Source organism: Molossus molossus, unplaced genomic scaffold, assembly GCF_014108415.1.
Source record: "Molossus molossus isolate mMolMol1 unplaced genomic scaffold, mMolMol1.p scaffold_m16_p_4, whole genome shotgun sequence".
Lineage (NCBI taxonomy): Eukaryota > Metazoa > Chordata > Mammalia > Chiroptera > Molossidae > Molossus > Molossus molossus.
This window is the reverse complement of record NW_023425377.1, coordinates 69,742,999-69,764,166: the sequence shown is the minus strand read 5'-3', so window position 1 is coordinate 69,764,166 and position 21,168 is coordinate 69,742,999. Positions and strand designations below refer to the sequence as shown.

At 53.8% G+C, this 21,168-nt stretch overlaps 5 protein-coding genes across 6 annotated transcripts; 3 read left to right on the top strand and 2 right to left on the bottom strand.

The window, feature by feature from the left end:
- Positions 1–454: 454 nt before the first annotated feature.
- FBXW9 (F-box and WD repeat domain containing 9) lies at positions 455–6,015 on the top strand. Its single transcript, XM_036241181.1, has 10 exons — positions 455–873; positions 2,310–2,449; positions 2,523–2,651; positions 3,844–3,956; positions 4,040–4,131; positions 4,874–5,022; positions 5,105–5,218; positions 5,347–5,436; positions 5,523–5,588; positions 5,671–6,015. Exons 1-10 carry the CDS (start codon positions 465–467, stop codon positions 5,743–5,745), a joined length of 1,377 nt encoding a protein of 458 aa, XP_036097074.1. The 5' UTR covers positions 455–464; the 3' UTR covers positions 5,746–6,015.
- A 682-nt stretch (positions 6,016–6,697) lies between these two features.
- Positions 6,698–7,020, bottom strand: GNG14 (G protein subunit gamma 14). Its single transcript, XM_036241489.1, has 2 exons — positions 6,904–7,020; positions 6,698–6,823 (listed from the first exon to the last, which is right to left on the bottom strand). Exons 1-2 carry the CDS (start codon positions 7,018–7,020, stop codon positions 6,698–6,700), a joined length of 243 nt encoding a protein of 80 aa, XP_036097382.1.
- A 4,658-nt stretch (positions 7,021–11,678) lies between these two features.
- On the top strand, positions 11,679–15,546 carry DHPS (deoxyhypusine synthase). Of its 2 annotated transcripts, none has more exons than XM_036239847.1 (9): positions 11,679–12,027; positions 12,593–12,757; positions 12,986–13,107; positions 13,189–13,285; positions 13,367–13,453; positions 13,998–14,103; positions 14,180–14,283; positions 15,148–15,273; positions 15,356–15,546. In XM_036239847.1, exons 1-9 carry the CDS (start codon positions 11,821–11,823, stop codon positions 15,449–15,451), a joined length of 1,110 nt encoding a protein of 369 aa, XP_036095740.1. In that variant the 5' UTR covers positions 11,679–11,820; the 3' UTR covers positions 15,452–15,546. The 2 variants fall into 2 exon arrangements, with proteins under 2 accessions (XP_036095740.1, XP_036095741.1); XM_036239848.1 differs by lacking the exon at positions 11,679–12,027 and adding an exon at positions 12,072–12,420 and having other exon boundaries at positions 15,356–15,539.
- On the bottom strand, positions 15,464–19,306 carry WDR83 (WD repeat domain 83). Its single transcript, XM_036239849.1, has 9 exons — positions 19,118–19,306; positions 18,914–19,034; positions 18,727–18,832; positions 18,430–18,478; positions 18,220–18,346; positions 17,221–17,288; positions 17,018–17,126; positions 16,817–16,931; positions 15,464–15,736 (listed from the first exon to the last, which is right to left on the bottom strand). Exons 1-9 carry the CDS (start codon positions 19,218–19,220, stop codon positions 15,587–15,589), a joined length of 948 nt encoding a protein of 315 aa, XP_036095742.1. The 5' UTR covers positions 19,221–19,306; the 3' UTR covers positions 15,464–15,586.
- A 76-nt stretch (positions 19,307–19,382) lies between these two features.
- On the top strand, positions 19,383–20,917 carry WDR83OS (WD repeat domain 83 opposite strand). The gene is made up of 4 exons (XM_036239850.1): positions 19,383–19,599; positions 19,715–19,820; positions 20,331–20,428; positions 20,522–20,917. The coding sequence occupies exons 1-4, from the start codon at positions 19,550–19,552 to the stop codon at positions 20,586–20,588; spliced, it is 321 nt and encodes a 106-aa protein (XP_036095743.1). The 5' UTR covers positions 19,383–19,549; the 3' UTR covers positions 20,589–20,917.
- Positions 20,918–21,168: the final 251 nt, after the last annotated feature.

The following is a 21,168-nucleotide window of genomic DNA, read 5'->3' as shown; positions in this document are numbered from 1 at the left end:
CCCGCAGGAGCAGCTGGTGTGACTCAGTGGTTGAGTATTGTCTCATGCACTGAGAGGTTGCAGGTTCGATTTCTGATCAGGGAACATGCTCGGGTTGCCGGTGAATCCCCAGTAGGAGGCGTGGGAGGCGTGCAGGAGGCAGCCAATTCATGTTTTCCTCTCACACCGATTATTCTTCCTCTCCCTTCCTTGCTCTCTGAAAATCACTAAAAATATTACAAAAACAAAACAAACCCCTCAGGAACCAGAAATCTGCATTCCCCGGCCCTAGGCCTGATAAACCCCAGAATGAGACCCTTGGAGCCAGTCGGCTGACCGTATCCAGCCGGGAGCCACGCCAGCCTCTCACTTCCGGCGGGCGCCGTAACGTCATCAGGCAGAGACGAAAGTGCCTGCGCTGCCTAGGAGACAGGACGCGGGGTCTGCCCTGACAGGGCACGGCCAGACGCGCCCACTCGGTCGCCATGGAGCTGCTCCCAGGGCAGCGCGACGATTCCAACTCCTGGGACGATGACTCGGACCCGGAGCCGGAGCCTGACCCAGACGCGCAGGCTGAGGCTTATGTGGCCCGCGTGCTCAGTCCGCCGAAACTCGAGCTGGCGCCCTTGCGCGCCCCGCCGCTGCCCGCGCCCGCCACGTCCCCTGGCGCCCTGGAGCTGAGGGCCTCGTCAAAGGGCTCGGCCATGGGCGTCCCAGGCCTGCTGAGCCTTCCTCCGGAGCTGCTGCTCGAGATTTGCGCCTACCTGGACGCGCGCCTCGTGCTCCACGTCTTGCCGCGCGTGTGCCACGCGCTGCGCGACCTTGTGCGTGACCATGTCACCTGGAGGCTACGCGCGCAGCGCCGTGTACGCGCACCCTATCCAGTGGTAGAAGGTGCGCACGCTGGGGACCAGGGTCGCCCGCCCAGGGCAGACTTAGGGCCGGAGAGGGGCTACCTGGGATGCTGTGAGCACAGCCCCTAGAGCAGATTTCCTGGCAGTCCTAGCTCCGGTGGAGGCTGAGGTAGTTATTGGTGGTGCCCAAAGTCCCTGAACTCTGAGTGGACCATGAGGCAGACACTCGGGGTCGTGAAGCTGTAGAAATCTGTCTGGGGTCCCATGAACTAATGATCCAGTGATCCTCAGGCTTGGGTTCTGGTGGTGGTACAAAGGGCCTGACCCCTGGCTGAGGATTGACACAGCGACTTTAAAGTCTCAGACTGTCATAATTTGCTTGGGGTTCAGGGTATACCCAAGAATCCTCAGGTTCTGGATTAGGATGCTGAGGCAGCAACTGGTGATGCCAAAGCGCCTCACCCCTAGATTCCTGACCTAGGTAGGAGTGAGGCAGGGAAGGACTCAGGTCCAGGCCTGCAACTCTTTTTTAAAAATTTTATTCCTCACCCGAGGATATTTTTCTGTATCATTAGATAGAGTAGGAGGGAAGGAAAGAGAGAGAAAAACATCGATGTGACAGAGCCACATCGACTGGTTGCCTTCTGCACAACCTCGACCAGGGCTGGAGCTGAACTGCAACCGAGGTATGTGCCCTTGACTGGAATTGAACCTGAGACTCATTGGTCCGCAAGCTGACACTCTAACCACTGAGCCAAACCGCCATGGCATGGAGCCTGCAACTCTTGAGCCCAGTGTAGGGTTTGGAGGTTGGATCCCTGATGTCAGCAATCAGATCCTCAAGCTCAGGGTCTAGCCTGGGATCTTAGGCAGGGGCTGGTGGTCATTCCCTCTGCCCTTGAAGTCGTTGGTCCTTGGGGGATAAGACAGCTTGGTGACCTTCAAGTGATGGAACTCTCCTGAATATCTTGGCCTGGGCTCCATCCATACCACTGAATGTCTACACCTAGGGCTTGGGTTCTGCATCTTGACAGGTTTATAGATACTAGTTTGGGAAGAAAAACTCTCCTGGGTCTGGTTCAGATGGCTGAGGCAGAAAGTCCTAGCTCCTGTGCCCAATCTGAGGGATTGAGGTCAGACTTCAGTCAGGGGGTGAGGAAGGATCTTAATGTCCTAAGGCTGCTAACTCCCAGACTTGGGTTGGGATGAGGCCTGGGAAGGGTGATCTTGAGGTTCTACTTCCCCAGTTTCTGGAAACTGAGGTGAGGAGTAGTCCTAGACCTGCTTTGAAAGTAGGTGGGGCAGTAGTCCCAAAGCTAGAGCCTAGATGGGTGAGGGATCCAGATTGGGGGCGCAGGCGGTGGTTCTCCAAGTCTGGTGCTGGTTGGGCTCCCTGGGAGCCAGGGGTGGACTTGGATAGCTGGTGTGGGTAGCAGTGTTCCTGCCCACCAAAGACCTTGCATGTGTACCCCATAGAGGAGGACTTTAACTGGCCGGCAGCCTGTATTGAGCTGGAGCAGCACCTGTCACACTGGGCGGAGGATGGGCGCTGGGCTGAGTACTTCTGCTTGGCTGATGGGCACTTTGCTTCCATTGACTCAGTGCTGCTGTTCCAGGTGAGATGGGGTTTGGTGAGGGGCCAGGGTGGGCCATGGTGACCCCAACAATTTCACCTCACTCCCCTCCCAGGGAGGGACGCTCTGTTTATCTGGCTCCCGAGATCGCAACGTCAACCTATGGGACATGCGGCAGCTTGGGGTGGAACCCAGCCGAGTTCTGGTCAAGGCCCTGGGCACCCAGAAGAACAGCACCCACAAGGTGAGGATGTAGGAAACATGAGACCTAGGTAGGGTGCTGTGACCAAGCGTGCAGGTTTTGGCACCAGATCTGATAGATTAAAATCTTACTCTGCTATTGTTAGTGTGATTTTGGGTGAGATGTATGACTTCTCTGGGCCTCAGTTTCTACTTCTGTTCAGGGGTCAGTTAGGATAAGGATGAATGAAATGAACAGGCTTTAAGAGCTTCACTCAGACTCAAATACACAGTAGACGCTCAATAGATGTCAGATATGTCTTAAGAGGCCTAGGGTAGGGCGTTAGGAGGCTGCGCTTGGGAATCCGACAGCTCTGAGCATGACTGTCATTTTGTGTGAAGTGGCCATGGAGAGGCACATCCATCATTCAGTGAGGTGATCTGGGCTGGTGGCCAAGAGCTTGGTCTTGGAGCCAGGCTATTGGGTTCAGATCCCTATTCTGCTACTTCCTGGCTGTGTGACCTTGGGCTGGGAACTCAACCTCTCTGTGTCCTCAGTTTCCTCATTTGTAGAATGGGACACTTTACAATATTCTCAGAGAGTTTGGTGAAGAATAAGTCAGTCATCAGCCAGCATTATGTGCAAATTATTTACTGAGATAGGGACTGTTTTTATGCCCATATTCCCAATTAGGAAACTGAGGGAAGGAGGTGATTTGCCCAGGTCATGGAATGGAGGCCCCATTAAAAAAAACACCAAAATATATATACACACACACACAGAGAGAGAGAGAGAGAGAGAGAGAGAGAGAGAGAGAGAGAGAGAGAGAGGAAGGGAGAGAGATAGAAACATTGATGTGAGAGAGATACATTGATTAGCTGCCTCCTGCACACCCCCTACTGGGGATTGAGCCTGCAACCTGGGCATGTGCACTGACTGGGAATAGAACTGGGACTTCTCAGTCCATGGAATAACTCTCAATCCACACTGGCTGGGCTGGAGGCCCCGTTTTTAATTGTATTGTCATGTCAAACCATTGCTGGTTCTGAGTCTCTGCAGGACTTGATTTGGGAATATTATTGGATGGGGGGTAGGCATGTCCTGGGTTCTACAGTCAGACAGACCTACAGACTTAAATTCTAATCTCTACATGGTGCTGACTTGCTCTGGGTTCTTGGGTTTGGTTATCTTACTCCCCTGGTCTTCAATTATTTATCTGTGAAATGAGGACTGTCACATAGGTTTGGTCTTACAGGGTTGGGTGTGGTCACTGGCAGCGCTGGACCACCGAGTGTGCTCTGGTTCCTGGGACAGCACGGTGAAGCTCTGGGACATGGCAGCTGATGGGCAGCAGTTTGGAGAGATAAAGTGTGAGGGGTCCTGGGGAGGGGGTTAGGGAGGGCAGGGCCCTGCCTTGCCACAGTCCAGTCTCATGCCTCATGTGTCCCCAGAGCCAAGGCAGCTGTGCTGTGCCTTTCCTACCAGCCTGACATCTTGGTAACAGGAACCTATGACAAGAAAGTGACAGTCTACGATCCCAGAGGTGGGCCAGGGACCTGAATTGGGGAAAGCAGGGCTGCCTGGGGGTCCCATGGTCATGCCGGGGAAGGAGGCACTAGGGCTTCACAGCCTGGCTGGGGTGACAGTCATATAAGCAGATGCTAACCACTCAGATTAGCCTGTGCTGTGCTGGGGGTAACAAAGAGGACTTTGGGGGGGCACAGAGAAAGCTGTACCTCCACCTGGAGTGGAGTAAAGAACATAGAGGGTACCCAGAGGAGGGGTACAACTCCAGCCCTACAAGGTTAATGGGAGGAGATGATAATAGGAATATTGGTGGATTAAATGTTAGTTTACATAAAATGCCTAGAACAAACATTGCCCGGCACATAGCCTTTTCTGTTGTTTATTTTTTTATTCTTATTTCCTTTAATTGAAGGTCCTGTGTACCTTACCCAGGCAGAGTCAAGTGGGGGTGGGGATGGAAGTGACTCTGCTGGCATTAGTTAGCATTTTCTGCTGGGACTTGCCTATCTACTATGTACTGAGAGCAGATGGGACAGAAGGAGGGAGATGGGACAGAAGATGGGGGGTGGCAGAGGCCTGGGGTCCTGGGAAGCCCAGATTCAGCTGAGGCAGGAGAGGAAAGAGGGTCACTTGTGGGATGGGGGATGGGGGTAAGCCAAGCAAGGGTTTTGCCACAGATGACAGAGGCCTTGGATCCTTGGGAGGGCTGGGGGGTGGGCTCTGATGTCCCCCTTCTCCCTGGCCCATTGCCCACAAAGTTGGCCCTGCCCTGCTGAAGAGCCGGCGGCTGCACTCGAGTGCAGTACTGGCATTGCTGGCAGATGACCGGCACATCATCTCAGGCAGTGAGGACCACACACTGGTGGTATTTGACCGCCGGGCCAACAGCGTCTTGCAGCGGCTGCAGGTGAGCCCTCCCTAGGGTCCCAAGGGACCAGGGCTGTGACATGGCCTAGCCTGAGCTGTTGTGTACTGTGTCTGTCCGACAGCTGGACTCCTACCTACTCTGCATGTCCTACCAAGAGCCCCAGCTCTGGGCTGGTGACAACCACGGTCTACTGCATGTCTTCGCTGACCGAGATGGCTGCTTCCAGCTTGTCCGGGTCTGCCAGGCCCTTGCCCCTGCCCCATCCTTTCTGAGTCTCCTCCTTAGCCCTAGACTCCCAGTGGTGATGGGTGGCTAGCCATAGGAGAGCCTCGCCTGAGTGTCACCTGTCCCTCCTTCCTGCAGTCCTTTGATGTGGGCCACAGGTCTCAGATCACAGGAATCAAATACTCGCTGGGGGCCTTGTATACCACGTCCACCGATAAGACTATCCGGGTGAGGCCCCAGAACAGACCCTCTCCCACCCAACCTCCACTGGCCTGGGGCCTACCTCTTGACCTTTGCCTGTTGCCCATCACTAGGTGCACGTGCCCACAGACCCACCAAGGACCATCTGCACCCGAAGCCATGACAATGTGCTGAATGGGGTAAGGCCCTACCCCACATGCCCTGCCTGACATGCCCTGCTGGCTTCCCAGAACACCCCTGAGTCTTCATGTCTCTGCCCAGATCTGTGCTGAGGGCAATTTGGTGGTGGCCGCCTCTGGGGGCCTGTCGCTGGAAGTCTGGAGGTTACAGGCCTGAGCAGGCAGACGTGGATGTGGATGTGAATCTGCTGGCTGGCAGGCTGGGTCAAGGCCTCTGTTCTTGGGGGGTCCTCCCCTTTTCTGGTGCTGCCCCTGCTGCGCCCCATAGGCCTGGGGCACAAGGACTCCCGGCCACTGTAGGGCGGGGGTCCCTGGCTTGTGCCCCATGCCAGGGAAGGTGAGGTTGGTGTTCCAGCCCACCCTCAGGTCTTGTTTAAGATTTGGACGCCTGCTTTCCTTTGAGAGTGAAGGGGAAATAAACCTGATGTTCTGGTGCTGTGACCTGGAGTAGTTCTTGCTTGGGACTAGGATGCTGGGATGTGTGTGTGTCTGTGAGGTGGTGCACGGAAGCCTCGGTGACAGCCTCTGCTGTGTATGTCTGGGTGTGCCTGTGCCCACCCAGGTACATTCCTGGGATCATGTATGTCTGTGTGTCACTGGGGAGGCATACTAGCTGGCTGTGTGTGTTATTACTGTAATCCTGTCTGTGACTGTCTGCATGCCTGAGTGTGTGCATGTGAGGAAGAGGGAGATTCTGAAGGATGTGGGCACCTCTTTAGGATGACACCTGTGTGTGTGTGTGTGTGTGTGTGTGTGTGTGTGAGAGAGAGAGAGAGAGAGAGAGAAGCAGGGGCACGTGTAACATGTATGTGTGTGACATGCTTTGGTGTGTAGATAGGGACTGTCCCTGGATGTGTTTGTGTAGTGGGAGAGAGGATCTGCTAAGGCTGCCATAGGTGTTTAGCAGGGAGGGGTGAGAGAGGTATGTGCCTTTCTGTCCAGAGTCCAGGGTGTGTGTGTCCCTATAGCAGTGACACTGCAGTGGGCCAGGGAGGGAGGCTGGGCCAGGTGCCCCTGCAAGCTTGCAGCTCCCCTTTGTTTGCATTGCAGCCCACCAAGCCCTCAGGAGCATTACTTCACGTTTATTGAGGGGATCCTCGGGGCCAGTATCATAGGATGGCACAAGGCTTCTTCTCCTTGAAGGGGTTGGTGGCAGCTGGGATGCCCACCAGTAATGGGTCGCTCTTGGCCTGCTCCATGCAGAACTGCAGCAGGTCAGCGGCTGCCTTGGACACCTGTAGGTCAGCCCAGTCAGCCAGACCTTGGCTGTTCCTCTGCCCCTCACCCAGATGTGCCCACCTGGCTTTGGCCTCACCTTCATGCGGTCAATGCCAGCCTCCATCCTCAGCTGCTCCACCGCCCGGCGAGCCTGCCCGATGTCGCTGCCAATGGCCACCTTGCCAGACATCTGGGGGAGGGTGAGCAGGGCCATAGGTAGCAGGCTGAACCCCAGACCTGGAGTCCTAGGGCCACCCAAGTGTCCCTAGGGACTGTGGGATAGGGGTAGATGCTCCCCACCCATCAGAATCACATACCTCAGCTGAGGACTCTGGCTGACTCCTGGCTGCTTAGTCCTCCTCCTGTGGTCCTGCTCTGCCTCTCTCCCCAACCCATCTGGCCTCCCCAGGCTCCTCCTCTCTAACCCCTGCAGAGACTTTGAAGCCAGGACACTCATGGAGTGAAATGTCACCAGTGACAGCAGCAGCAGCTGCCTCAGCTAAGGGGTTCCCTGCCCCAGGAGGCCCGGTGGGTGCCCTGTGGCTATGTGTTTCCTTGGCAGGGGGAGTGTGGGGCCCTGGCTTCTCTATGACCTGCTCGATCCCCTGCTAACTAGCACCAGCACCCCTCCTTTGCCAGCCTCTGTCCCCCAATGTGCAGAGTGTCCCCAGGCTTGGGTGCAGCCCTGCCTCTCCTCTCCATGTACACTCACTATCCCGGGATTTACAACACAGATGACTCAGTCCACTTGCTTATGCCCATGGCTTCCTTTGCCCCATCCCAGTCCTTTCCCTGACCTCAGATCCACCTGAGGACCCTCCCACCCATCTCCCTGACGTCTCTCAACTCACTAGGCCAAAACTGCATTCTGGATTGCCTTCCCCCCAGACTTTCTGCCCCCAAATTCACCACCATTTACCCAACTGCCCTGGCCCAAATCTCAAAATTCTTCTTCTTTTTATTTTGCATTTATCTTCAGATAGAGCAGGAGGGAGAGTGAGAGAGAGAGAAATATCCACGTGAGAGAGACACATTGACTGGTTGCCACCCACACGACCCCAACCGGGGCCAGGGACAAACTACAACCGAGGTACATGTCCTAGCAGGAACCGAACCCAGGTCTCTCTGGTCTGCGGGCTGACACTCTAACTGCTGAGCCAAACCAGCTAGGGCTCAAACTTCTTTATTCCTCTCTTTCTGGTAACCCTACATTTAATCTTTTCTCAAGAGCCAGCCGATCAACCTTCAAAGTAGGTCCTCAATCTGGTCACTTCTCTCCATCCCCACATGGGTCCTATCCCCATCCTTGCTCACTTGGACCTTTACCCTGGTCTCTCTTGCCCCCACTCCCCTGACAGCTTCTATTCTCAAAGCAGCCAGTGGGAACTGTTAAAAAATAAATCAGAATATAACATGGATGAACCTTTAGGGCATTATGCTGAGTGAAATAAGCCAGTCATAAAAGGACACATGTATGATTCCATTCATATGAGGTCCCTAGAGTGGTCAAATTCATAGAGACAGAAAGTAAAATGGTGGGTACCAGGGGCTGGGACAGGGGGATGGGAAGCTGGTGTTTAATAGGGACAGAGTTTGGGAAGATAAAAAAGTCCTGGAGATGGATGGTGGTGATGGTTGCATAACAATGTGAATGTGCTTAATGCCACTGACCTGTACACTAAAATGGTTAAGATGGTGAATCTTATGTGTAGTCTCTCACTTTCTTTTCTTAAAAATATTTTTTATTGATTTTTAGAGAGAGGGGAAGAGAGGGGGAGAGAGAGAGAGAAACATGGTTGTGAGAGCTAAACATCTATCAGCTGCCTCCTGCATGCCCCCTACCAGGGACTGAACCCAAAACCCGGGAGTGTGCTGTGACTGGGAATCAAACCAGCGACCTTGCATTGCACAGGATGACACCCAATCAGTTGAGCCACACTGGCCAGGGCTCTCACTTTTTTTAAAAAAAACTCTCTAGTGGTTTCTCAGACTCTTAGAATAAAACCCACTCTCCTGACTGCAGCCCATAGGGTCCTGCTTGGTCTGGCACCTTCTGCCCACTCTGAATTTATTTATCAACCTCTCCCTCCTTTATTCCTCATGGATCACTCTGATGCCCTTGTATGTGTTCGCGTCCGTTCATTCATTCATTCATTCATTCATTCATTCATTCAGTATCTTTGTTGAGATCCCAATATATGTCCAGCACTGATCAGTGTAGGGATCAGCAGTGAAACCAAACAAAATCCTGTCTTCATGGAGCTGTCGTTCTAGTCAGAGACAGACAACAGCAAACAAAATGTATTAAGTGCTATAAAAGACAATAAAAGGTAAGAGCAAGACTCAGTGAAGTGACTTTAAAACATTTTATTTTATAATTTTTTTAGAAGTGGGTGGGGAGACGGGGAGAGAGAGAAATATCAGTCGGCTCCCTCCTGCACACCCCTTGCTGGGGATTGAGCTTGCAACCTGGGCATGTGTCCTGACCAGGAATTGAACCCGTGACTTCTTGGTGCATGGGTCCACACTCAGCCATTGAGCCACACCGCCTGGGCATGGAAATGACTTTTTAAAAAAATATATTTTTATTTATTGATTGATTTTAGAAAGAGGTAGGAAGGGAGGGAGAGACAGAGAAACATTGATTTGTTGGTCCACTCACTGATGCATTCATCTGTTGATTCTTGTATGTGCCCTGACCAGGGACCAAAACTGCATCCTTGGTGTATAGGGATGATGCTCTAACCAACTGAGCTACATGGACAGGGCCAAAAGTGACAATTAAAAGTTTTTTTTATTTGTTGATTTGAGACACACACACACACACACACACACATCGATTTGGTGTTCCACTTATTTATGCATTCATTGGTTGATTCTTCTGTGTCCTGACTGGGGATCAAACCCACAACCTTTTGTGTTGGGCTGATGCTCTAAACTACTGAGCTACCTGGCCAGGGTGGAAATGACATTTTGAATTTGTATTTTTTTTTAATCCTCACCTGAGGACATTTTTTGATATTTTGTTCAGATAGAGTGGGAGGGAGAGAAAGAGAGAGAAACATCGATGTGAAAGGGACACATCGAGTGGTTGCCACCCACACGACCCAACCAGGGCCAGGGACAAAATGCAACCAAGGTACATGCCCTTAGCCAGAACTGAGCCTGGTTCTCTCTAGACCGCAGTCCAACACTCTAACCGCTGAGCCAAACCGGCCAGGGTGGAAGTGACATTTTGAACTGAGTCCCAGAAGAGGAGGATCTGGGGAAGGGATGTTCCAGGCAGAGAGAGTAGCAGGTGCATTGTTCCTTGGTCAAGAAAGAGCTTGGTGGGTTCTAGAACAGTGTGGGGGTCAGTATGGGGAGGGCAAGTGGGGGTAGTGAGGGCAGGGAAGTCACAAGTGCCTTTGCAGGCCAGGTGAAAGCCCAGATTCTACTCCAAGGGGGAAGCCACTGCTCTTAGAAGGAAGGATGCATCTGATTGGTGTTTAATGAGCTCTCTGGCCACAGCTTGGAGATGGACTGGAGGGAAGTGAGTGCAGTGTGGAGGCTGTGGAGACTTTGGGGATGATGAGAAATACTTGGGTATAAATACTGACTCGTTGTAAACCTGAAACTAATGTAATGTATATATCAATTACATATACCTTAATTTAAAAAAAGCAACAACAACAAAAAAAACCCACTTGGATTTGGGACCTATTTTGTAGGTAGAATTTGATGGATGTGCTGGGGATAGATGTGGGGTGTGAGACAAGGGGAGCCATCAAACTCAACGCTTCAGTTTTTTAGCTTTTAGATGAGGTTGTTTGCTGAGATGTGGAAGACCACAGCAAGATCAGGGTTAGGTGGAGAGAAAGCTTAGGTGGTGAATTTGAGATCCAAGCAGGGAATTTCAAGAATGTCAATGAGGATGTTTTGTTCCTCCAATTGTGTAGGTTCATTTCCAGCCTTGGGGCCTTACACTGGGTGTTCTCTCCAAATGTGGGGCAGTGGAAAATAGCTTTTCCCCATAAGTTCATATATGGGGCCTTTCTTGGCCTTCTGGCTTTGGTGCAAATGTCACCTCTTTGGTATCCTTTCTCAACCACCTGTCCCTCCAACTAAGGCCACCAAACCCTTCATCTATCCCTATGCCAAAGACTCTTGCATCATCCTGTTGAAATCCTGAATAGCACTTAGCACTGTTGTTAACTTTCTATCTGACCAAACTGTGGGCTTCTGGAGGGCAGGGTCTGCATCTTGTTCACTGCTCAATCTGCATCCAGCACAAAGCCCAATGTATAGACTCCACAAATGTAGACTGAGTGACTAATGGGGTCTCCTCTGGACCAGACCTTATGCATAGTTAAGAAAACCCATGAGATAAAGTCCCCATCCTTGAGGATCTCACAGTCTTGCTGGAAGGAAAGAGATGTCAGCCCTGGATCCAAGAAGCAGAAACTGACAGTTCCTGACAACTCGAATTCTGTCCAAAGGCATCATTTAAGAAGCCAGTCTCTCCCCTTCAGGGTACAGAAACCAATGGACAAGCGCCAAGCAACACAGTGGGTCTCCAGCAGGAGGCAATAAAAGTAGGACTCTTTCTGTGGCTCAATGGTTGAACGTTGACCCATGCACCAAGAAGTCACTGGTTCAATCCCTGGTCAGGGCACATGCCCAGGTTGTGGGTCTGGTCCCCAGTGGGGGCATGCAGGAGGCGGCCAATCGATGTTATCCCCCATCAGTGTTTCTCTCCCTCTCCCTCTAAAAATCAATATAGAAAAAAAAGTAGGACTCTTCCTTCGTGTGAGGTAGCCAAATAGGCTTCCGTATTTTGCAGCAGGCCACGCCCCAGACTGGAAGCTGGCAGAAGACGGTCAGGTGACCAAGCAACTTCCGTTCTATCTCCCCAGTTTTTTTCTAAGCACTGTTTCCTGCTCTGTTGTAGAGAAGCGCATGCCACATACGGCGTTTGAGCCCACTGGAGGCCTAGCTTGGGGTTGCTCTGATCTGAGAGCGCGGCCGCGGGAGGATGGAAGGTCCCCCGGAGGGGGTTGCGCCGGCGGCGGCAGTAGCCGCTGTGCTGAAGCACAGCTCGGCGCTTCCGACTGAGAGCGCCCAAGTCCGGGGTTATGATTTCAACCGTGGCGTGGACTACCACGCGATGCTGGAAGCTTTCGGCACCACTGGTTTCCAGGCTACCAACTTCCGACGCGCGGTGCATCAAGTCAACGCCATGGTGAGGCCGGGGCGTAACTGCCAGAGTTTAGGGGGCGTGGCCTCTAGTAGCAACAACCCGGTACATACAGGGAGAGGGCGGGGCTTCCCGGGGAGAAGGAGGCGTGCCCAGTAGTTGGAGAGAGGTGGGGCTTAACCAGGGCCGGAGTTTCTGTGTTGGGAAGAGGAAGTTAACCCCCAGCAGCGACATCCTAGCATCAAGAAGGAGCGGGGACTGATTCTGGGTAGGGGGTGGGTTATAGTCTTTGTGTGTGTCCTCGAATGGCTCCCTAGCTGACCATGCCCTTAAGGGAAGAATTGGAAGAGCCTGAATCAGGGCAGGGCCTTGGATTTGCTCTTCCCAGCGGAAAGGCGGCGGGATCCTGCAAAGATGCTGATTCTCAAGAGGGACAAAGTGAGCGTGTGCCCTGAGAGCTAAGCTGTGAAAGGGGCGGCAGTTGCACAGGGGCTCCATTTCCTGGTTTCTGGTAGAAGTGATCCTCTTTCCTGAGTGGGCACGGCCTGAAAACCATGGGTTATTGGGCTGGAGTTTGGGTTCAGAGGTTAATTTGACCCTGCCCTTACAGATAGAGAAGAAGCTGGAGCCTCTACCCCAGGATGAAGACCAGCACGGAGACCTGACCCAGAGCCGCCGCCCACTCACTGGCTGCACTATTTTCCTTGGCTACACATCCAACCTAATCAGTTCAGGCATCCGTGAGACCATCCGTTATCTTGTGCAGCACAATATGGTGAGGAGCTGATGGGCTGTAGCCCTGGCCTCTCTGGGTCTCAACAGCAATGAGTGTTGGTCATTTTAGCATGATAGGGAAATATGGGTCAATTTTAAGTAGTGTGACAGGATTGAGTTTGTTTTGCTGCAGACCTTCCTACAAGGTTACTAGACAAAGGTATTAGTTCTGCCTGGAACGAGGGCAGGGTCCTCCTTTCTGGGCCAACCTCATTGCCTGTGGCTGCAGGTGGATGTCTTGGTGACTACTGCTGGGGGCGTGGAGGAGGATCTCATCAAGTGCCTGGCGCCCACATACCTGGGCGAGTTCAGCCTCAGGGGGAAGGAGCTACGTGAGAACGGGATTAACAGGTGGGGGGCCTGAGTGGTGTTGGGCAGGGGAGCTGGACTGAGGGTCTTGAGGCCTGACGCCTGTCTGCCTCCTGTCCCCAGGATCGGGAACCTGCTGGTGCCCAATGACAATTACTGCAAGTTTGAGGACTGGCTGATGCCCATTCTGGACCAGATGGTGCTGGAACAGAACACAGAGGTGGGGCCAGAACAACCTAGGGGGCTTGCATGGTGTAAGTCAGGGAAGGCACCGCTAGCTGAAACTGATGTCCCCTCCTAGGGTGTGAAGTGGACGCCTTCCAAGATGATTGCCCGGCTCGGCAAGGAGATCAACAACCCAGAGTCAGTGTATTACTGGGCCCAGAAGGTGAGGGACTAGGGCAAAGATGCCAGGCCTTGGCCTGTGTTAACTTGTTTCATCTTCACAGTCACCAGGGTGAGAGTTAGTGCTGTTCCCATCATCTGCACTCTTAGAGGAGGAATTTCAAACACAGGACAGGCAGTTTGTGTGAGGTCACACAGCTACTGAATATGGTCCTCATATCCTGGCTGTACTGCTACACCACCTGGGAGCAGTTGGGGCAGTGCTTAGCAATCCCCCTGGGGCCTGTCATAGGGTCCACTGTTCCTCAGAGGCTATGAGGTTCAGCAGTCAGAAAAATAACAAAGCTACCATTCTGTACGTGCCAGGAATTATTCTAAGTGTTCTGTGTGGGTTTTCTTACCCGTGCTTCCTCATCTGTGAGGGAAGTAGTATTGTTACTATCATTTTACAGTCAAGTAAAGTGAGGCCCAGGAAAGTTAAACACCCTGCCCAGAATCAAGCAGAGAGATAATGCAGCCAGAATGGGGACTAGCCTACCCCTACCAGGCTCTGACTCCTACCACTGTCCTGTGCTGCATTCCCCCAGAACCATATCCCTGTATTGAGCCCTGCACTCACTGATGGTTCACTGGGCGACATGATCTTTTTCCATTCCTACAAGAACCCGGGCCTGGTCCTGGACATCGTGGAGGGTGAGGTGCTGGGGCCAGAGGAGTGGGGGAGGAGGGTTGGCTGGGCCCAGGGCCTGACCACAGTGCTCTTCCCTAGATCTGAGACTCATCAACACTGAAGCCATCTTTGCCAAGCGCTCTGGCATGATCATCCTGGGCGGGGGTGTGGTCAAACACCACATTGCAAATGCCAACCTCATGGTGAGTGGAAACAGAGCACCTGGTCCCTAGTGTGGGGATGGCACTTGGCCTGCCATGTACTGGGGACACAGCCATGGACTTGACAGGCCAGGATCCCTGCCTTCCTGGGACTGATTGATATTTTAGTCAGGGGAGACAGACAGCAAGTTAGGTGGCAGTCATTGCCATGGAGAAAAATAAGGAGGGATGAAAAGATGGTAATAAAAAGGGGCAGTTTCCAAAAAGGAAGCTTTCTGGGAATGTGATCTGTGAGTAGAACAAATTTAGTAAATGCCTCCCTTGAGCCATGTGGTTGCCTTGAGGAAGAGTTCCCAGCAGAGGGAACAGCCAGTGCAGAGGCTCTGAGGTGCCTGAAATAAATCAAGGAACAGTTAGGAGGCCTGTGAAAAGGAGAGTGGGAGGTGAAGTAGGAAGGTGACAGGCAAGACTCGCAGGGCCCTGAGGGCGGTGACTCAGGTACTCACAGGCGCCCTATGGCAGCTATAGGGGTAACAGATGGGGCTGGGACCAGGGTGGGGACCAAGGAAGGGGGAGGTGGTTGGGTTCACAGGTCTTCTGAAGATAGAGTTGGTGGCAGCTCCTGCCAAGCTGATGTGAGAGGGTTGTTGCTATCTAGAAGGTTGGTCTGGGCAACACTGCCTATCATTTGCCCTGTAACCCTCCAACCCTCACTTTGCTTGGCGCTGACGTAGGGTTCCTCCCTTGCAGAGAGGGGCCACCAAAGAGCCCTCCTTTATCTGGGACACATGGCTCAGCCTCTCTAGCTGCAGTACCCTGCCGCTGTATGTGTGTGTGTGTGTGTGTGTGTGTGTGTGTGTGTGTCTCCTGTGGCTGGCTGACCATCCACCCTGTCCTTCCCCACAGCGGAATGGGGCTGACTATGCAGTCTACATCAACACAGCCCAGGAATTTGATGGCTCTGACTCTGGTGCCCGGCCGGATGAAGCTGTTTCTTGGGGCAAGATCCGGGTGGACGCAAAGCCTGTCAAGGTGAGGGTCAGGCATCCCACTGGGGTGCAGGGTCTCCTAGCTGTAGCTTTGGGTCCCATGGTTACCTGAGTCCCCTCCACAGGTCTATGCTGATGCCTCCCTGGTCTTCCCCCTGCTCGTGGCTGAAACCTTTGCCCAGAAGATAGATGCCTTCATGCCTGAGAAGAATGAGGACTGAGAGCTGTGGCTTCCCCCTATTTATTAGTTTGCAGACCTGGCCCTTCCCTCACTCCTTGGTCAGTAGCATGTCTGGAATAAATGGTCTCAGTGGTCTAGAGTCTGCGACTGTGTCCTTGGTGGTGGTCCTCTGGCTTCAGCCTGTGTCACTCTCAGCCTTGTAGGCCTCTTCCCGCCAGCAATGGATGCTGCCCCCCATGGCAGTCAGCAGGCAGGGCTCTGTGGGGTGGTAGGCCAGTGACTGCACCACACCAGGACCCACTTGCAGGGTCAGTGCCAGGACACCCTGTGAAACAAGGGGGAGGGGAGCAGTTATCAGCGAGCCTCCCCTCCCCCGACCTTCAGCCACCTGCTTCTAATGGCTTTCCAGTTACCGCAAAACTAGTCTGCCCCCAAATAAGCCCCCCTCAGAGGCTCTAACCTTCTGGGTGCTCAGGCCAAACACTTGGGAGTCTTTTTACACCTCACATCCCTTTTTCTGTTAATTCTGGTTCTGCTTTTAGATGAAGTTCACAGGCCACCCATTCTCTCTACCTTCATGGCCACCACCCAGCTCTGAGCCAGTTCTGTCTGGCTTTCAGCTTCCCTCCCTGTTGCCGCCATAGGTGCTCTACCGGTCCACTTGGTAGCGTCAGTGCTTCCACATCCTTCATCAACCCGCAGACACAGCTCCACATACATGGTTTCTCAAGCAGGCCACCGTTCCTTTTTATCTCAAAATGTCCCTTCAGTGTGACCTCCAGTCTACCAAACTCTCAAGAAGTAGGCAGAACGTTGGCGCTTTCATAGTCCCCAGAGTGAGAGCTGGCGGCTTGAGTTCCCCCAGTTCCCTCCATCCTCTTGGGAGACTTACTTCCCCTGGCCAAGGTCCAGCACCCACATCTCCTTCCATGAGGTTCTCCAGCCCTGAATCCACTGAGCCCAGCCAGTCTATTCTCAGCATGATGCCACCACCAGGCTGGGACGCATCAGGATGGGGCTCACAGGGCTTGGAGCTGGAAACCACAGGGTGCTCAGAAGTAGCTCAGGTTTCCTGAACAACCACACCCTCATCTCCCCCCCGGGGTCAGATGCTGCCATTGGATCCCGCACCATCAGGGTCAGTCCTAGTGGTTCAGCCTGGCATTGGCGGCCCTGACTGACATGGCTCCTGCTTCTGTCACTGCCATCCTGAAGTGCTTCTATTTCCTGACCAATGTGTGCCACACCTCCAAGGCTTAGCACATAACTATTCCCTTTGCTAGAATCCCCTTCCTACTCCTGCTTCTAAGACCACTCCCTTTTTCAGGTCTGGGAATGACTGAGGTAAGAACAAAGTGAGGACAGGACAGGTGCCCTGGTGCAATTTGGGGGTGGGGAGACTCACCTCCACTAGGTCCCAGAAGAACACCTTCCCATCCTCGGAGCAGCTGACTATGTGTGTGTCACGCTCACTCAGGCAACAGTCCAGCTTGTACTCTTGGTTCTTATGGCCTGTGTACCTGGGGGTGAGTGGGATCAGAGGGGCTTGGGCCTTACCTGGGACATAGGTGGTGGGGGGAGGGGCCCCACAACTCCAAGGACTCACTCCCCTAGTAGTTCCCCCGTGTCCTTGTCTAGAAGTCTCAACTTGGAGTCCAGGCTGGACACCAGGGTGCACTGCCCGTCCCGGCTGAAGCAGGTGCAAGTGATGGGGCCTGGGAGGAGGGAAGGAGTAGACAGGCGGGTGGGCTGGGGACCCCTTTGCTGCCCTTGCCTCCCCTGCCTGCCCCACAGCCTGGTCACACTCACTGCCCACGTAGTCTGAGAAGAGTTGCCCCATCCTCAGGTCATACCGCCTCACCCGGCCATCCACAGAGCTACAAGAGAGGGTAGATCCCAGCTGAAGCCTCAACTGGGCCAGTAGGTCCATGTAACCTTGGTGTCCCTCTATGCTTCGACCCGGCCAGGGCCCTAAGAACAAGGCTGAGCCTGTCCTTCATACTCCCTCTCAGGGCTGGCCATGGAAAACAAGCACTGAAGTGAATTCATAAGTGGAATTCTGAGGCACTGGCTTTCAGACTCAGACCCAGGGACCATCAGGAACCACTCCATCTGTTTCTGATATGTACTGAACATTCTCTCTGGGCCAGATCCTGTAGCGGGAAGGGAGGGCTTGGGACACAGCTTTGACCAAGTTAGGAGGAATTTCTGAAGCCTCATTGACTGAGGGTAATCTAGGAAGGCCTTCTGAGGGAGGTGATATCTCAACTGGGACTTGAAGGATGAGAAGGAGCCAACCTTGTGGGATCCAAGGGGAGATGGGTGGGAACAAGGTCAGTCAACAGGCTGGACATTTCAAACTACCCCCCACGATGGGGATGTTGCTTCCTTGGGTTGAGGCAACACTTGAGCAGCCCTACATGGGATTTTTTTTTTAAAAAACTGTCTCCTGCAGCTAGAATATCAACCCTGTGTGGGCAGGAATTTTTCCTTATTTTCTTGTCTTAGTCACTGCTATATGCTCATTGATTAAAAAAGTGGCCTGTGGGAGGTGCTTAAATACACTTAGGATTAGTAATAGAAGGGCAATCCAGGCAGAGGGAGAGCAACTGCAAAGGTCCTGGGGTGGGAGCATGCTTGGCATATATACCTGATATGAGGCTGGGAATGAATAAAAAACTGAGAGGACAGCAAGGACCAGACTGTGCAGGGCCTTGGGAGTCACCGTGAGAAAGTTGACTTTAAGCACAGAGGCAGCTATGCTCCCCATTGGCACTTGGGGAGGAACAATGTTCTGGCTCCACTCACCCTGCTAGGACCTCATGGTCTGACACCTTCACACTAGATATGCCATCCCTGGCTTCCTCCAGCTTCTGCACTGGGTCATGCCTCCGAGAGCGGCAGTCCCAGCAGCGGATACTGGAATCGATAGAGCCTGTGAGGCCAGCATGAAGGTGAGGTCAGGTTTGGGGTACAGGGGCAGTACCCTGGGCTCCCCTGCCCAGGCCCCACACTCACCGGACAGGATGACCGTGGCCTCTTCATTAAACTGCACCGTGTTCACCTTCTGAGAAATGGGAAATGCCACTCAGAGGTGGCTGGACTTTAAAGGACTGGGATAAAGGTAGGGTTCCCAGTGCAGATTAAAGTAAGGAGAAAAGCTAGGGGTAGGTGAAAGGTTTTGAGGGTACTGTAAGGACGGGACCTGGTGAATCCACTGTAACGTGTGGGGCAGTTCATGTCACCGCCTACGCGCTAATGCAGGTTCCCTCCGATATCTGTGCTCTAACGAGGCTTCTTTCTGCTTGTACTCACCCCTGCGTGACCCCGGAATTTACGCACGACCTGCCCCGATGCCACATCCCACAGCACCACCGCCTTGTCCCCGCCGCCGGAGCAGAGACTGCTGTTGTCAAAGGAGCTAGAGGCCAGAGGAGGGAAGGTCAGCGTCGACCTCCGATCCCGGCCTCAATGCCCCTTTCCTGGCGTGGCCCCGGCTCACCCGGCCGCGTCCAGCACCTCGTAGCCATGGCCGCTGTACGTTCGCAGCAGCGTCCCACGCAGCGGGTTCCACAGCTTCAGGGTCTTGTCGCTGCCGCACGTCAGGCAGTAATTGCCATCCACTGGGGAAGACCAGGCGGGGGTTACGGGGCCGCCGACCTCAGGAGGCGGGAGGCAGGCTCGGAACGAAGATGAGGGCGCTCACCATTAAATCGCACGGCTCGCACCGCTCCCTGTCCGCACTCCAGCGTCTTCAACCTTTTCTGCGGCAGCTCCGGGCCCCGCGGCTTTGGCTCAGGAAAAGCCATTGCTCCGGGTCCCTTCCTCGCCGCCTTACATCGGTCAGCACTGAGGCTTCCGAGCCTGGCACGCCTGGGTGTAACCTTAATATTGTCTCCTGCGCTCTACTTCCTGTTTCTCACTTCCGGGCTGAAAGTTTCGGCTTTTTGGAGATAATGTTGGAAATATAATTAATGAAAGCTGTCTGGAGGTTCCAGGTTTCTCTTCCCACTTACTGCTCCCCCGCCACTAGGTACAGTGAGCGCGAGGGCTGCGCGTGTTACTGTGAAAAGCATCCTCGTTTCTACGCCGGAAGAGGCAACTCCGGCGGCGGAAGAGGCTCGATCTCCTACTCGCTATGTTCACGAACAATATGTCGGACCCGCGGAGGCCGAACAAAGTGCTGAGGTGAGTACCCCGGCATCATGGGAACAAGGCTCGGGTTGTGGGTCCGGGCCCAGGGAAGCCCTTGCCCATCCTGGGGGCGGGATGTGACTGCCCCTGACCCTCGATTCTGCCGCAGGTACAAGCCTCCGCCTAGCGAGTGTAACCCGGCCTTGGACGACCCGACGCCGGACTACATGAACCTGCTCGGCATGATCTTCAGCATGTGCGGCCTCATGCTCAAGGTGGGCAGGGCGGCGTATCTCCGCGGGACAACGAGGTCGGGGGCAGATTCAGAATGAAGCCAGGCTGGTGCTGAGGGGGCGGGACTGGGGTGACACGTTGGACTGAGAAAGCCAAAGCCGTGGGGGAAGCCAGGGATCCGGGTCAGGGTGGGTATGTGGGAGGTTGGTGTGTGGGTGGGGCCAGGCTCTAAAGCACCTTGGAGGGAATGGTGTTGAAAGTGTGGGGTCCTAAGTATGATGAGCTATGTCAAAGGCTAGTCCTCTTAGACCTGAGGGGACGTGGTGGGGTTAAGAGGCACAGGCCAGGGAGCAGGGCCAGAAACTGTGTATCTGGCGTAGGCTGTGGGTGGATAAGACTGAGGGACTCTGGGGGAGGTGGGGCACAAGGTTCAAGCTGTACCAGTTGAAACCAGTGGGTTGGAACCAGTGCCTGGGAATGCCCCCAGGCACTGACCTAACCCACCCAACCTTCCACTGACCTTACCCACCCATCCACCTATCTTTCTGTAGCTGAAGTGGTGCGCTTGGGTTGCTGTCTACTGCTCCTTCATCAGCTTCGCTAACTCCCGGAGCTCTGAGGACACTAAGCAAATGATGAGTAGCTTCATGTGAGGCTGGGCCTAGAGAAGGAGGGACTCCTGAGTAAGGGGAGGGAGGACTCAAGCCTACCCATCCTGACCGAAACCTCTCTCCGGTCTCAGGCTGTCCATCTCTGCCGTGGTGATGTCGTATCTGCAGAACCCTCAGCCCATGACACCCCCTTGGTGATGTCAGCCTAGGGAGGTCACTTCCTGGACCCCTCTATACACCTCCCTCCAGGGCTGATCCTTAGCTGCTCAGCCTCCTTTCCTCAGCTGCTGGCTGTCCTGGGCTTCCCTGGGGTGAGGTAGTTGCAGGACCCTCAACTGAATGGAAGGAACCTGGACCTTTCCCTGGGGTCCCACTTTTACTGGGGCAGAGAGGGGAATACCCTAGGCCTACTCCTGCCTTCCTTCCCCACCCTGCCTGCTGCTGGGGGAGATGCTGTCCATGTTTCTAGGTGTATCCACTTATTTTCTTGTTGAAACCAGTTAACAATAAAGTTTTGCATTCTGGTTGTTCTCTGAGACCTCTCTTTCTGTGCATTGCGGGTACTCTCCTAGAAGGACTCCAGTTCTTCCACTTACTCAGGTCCAGTCTGGAGCCTTCTGGTAGTTCACTTGTTTATTCACAAGCCTTATGCCTTAAGTCAGCTGCTGGAGATGGGACAGTGACTCTCACCTCTGGCAATTCAGCAGATGGCCCTGCTGACCTGAGGGATCTGGGCTTTGATTTCCTTATCAGAGGTATAAGATGATGTCAGTGAACT